Genomic DNA, 1,086 nt, shown 5'->3' with positions numbered 1-1,086 from the left:
AATGTCCAGCCATGGAGATAGAAAGTGGTTGCTGGGGCTGTGGGGGAGGGGAACAAGGAATTGCCCACTGAAATGTGTGGGGTTTCTTCTTGGGGAGGTAGAAAGGGTCTAATGGTGATCGCGGTGCTGGTTGCATGCAGCGCACACTCACTGAACACCACTGACGCGTATTGTTGAATGGGTACATTGTATGCATGTGAGTGACATCTCAACCAACTATTGAGGGAAAACAGAAATTAAAGTGCAACAGGTCTAATCATAGCAAGGACCTTGGGGGTCTGATAGGAGATTTCATGGTCCAGGGCCTCTGGCCAAAGGCACATGCAGCATGAGGTGAGCATGAGGTGGGCATGAGGTGGGTGTGAGATGAACTCCAGGTGGGTGTGAGGCGAGGTGGCCGTGAGGTAAACTTCAGGTGAGCATGAGGTGGGCGTGAGGTGAGGTGAGTTTGAGGTGGGTGTGAGGTGAGGTGAGCGTGAGGTGAATGTGAGGTAGGTGTGATGTGGGTGTGAGGTGAAGTGGGAGTGAGGTATACTTGAGGTGGGCATGATGTGGGGGTGAGGTGAGCGTGAGGTGGGTGTGAGGTGAGGTGAGTGTGAGGTGTGTGCGAAGTGGGTGTGAAGTGGGCATGAGGTGAACTTGAGGTGGGTGTGAGGTGAGTGAGGTCGGCATGAGGTGGGCATGGCATGAGGTGGGTGTGAGGTGAGGTAGGTATGAGGTAAGTGTGAGGTGGGCGTGAGGTGAGTTTGAGGGGAACTTGGGTGAGTGTGAAATGGGTGTGAGGTCAATTTGAGGTGGGCGTGAGGTGAGGTGGGCATGGTGTGAGGTGGAGGTGAGTATGAGGTGAACTTGAGGTGGGCGTGAGGTGAGTATGAGGTGGGCATGAGGTAGGCATGAAGTGAGGTGGGTGTGAGGTGAGCATGAGGTGAGCATAGGAGTCTCGTGTGAGGAGAGGAGAATCACCACATACATGGAGTAGAAGTGGACCCAACCTGGCTTGCTGCCACAGGCCCAGTTTTCACCTCCGAAGCCTAAATGTCCATCGAGATCCAACCCCTCGGGTTACCTGTGGTGGAGTGTAAGGCC

General features: G+C 54.4%; 1 protein-coding gene across 1 annotated transcript in view; it reads left to right on the top strand.

Annotated features, from left to right (window-relative positions):
- The first annotated feature begins 321 nt into the window (after nucleotides 1-321).
- The window catches only part of ATP6V0A2 (ATPase H+ transporting V0 subunit a2), a 64,733-nt gene continuing 63,968 nt past the window's right edge, over nucleotides 322-1,086 (top strand). Inside the window, exon 1 of the mRNA XM_042780592.1 lies at nucleotides 322-333. Coding sequence (XP_042636526.1) covers nucleotides 322-333 — 12 coding nt within the window. The remainder of the gene's footprint in view (nucleotides 334-1,086) is intronic.

This window comes from Orycteropus afer, unplaced genomic scaffold, assembly GCF_000298275.1.
Source record: "Orycteropus afer afer isolate SDZICR_OR568_19922 unplaced genomic scaffold, OryAfe1.0 scaffold00048, whole genome shotgun sequence".
Classification (NCBI taxonomy): Eukaryota; Metazoa; Chordata; class Mammalia; order Tubulidentata; family Orycteropodidae; genus Orycteropus; species Orycteropus afer.
This window is presented reverse-complemented; position numbering and strand designations above follow the sequence as displayed.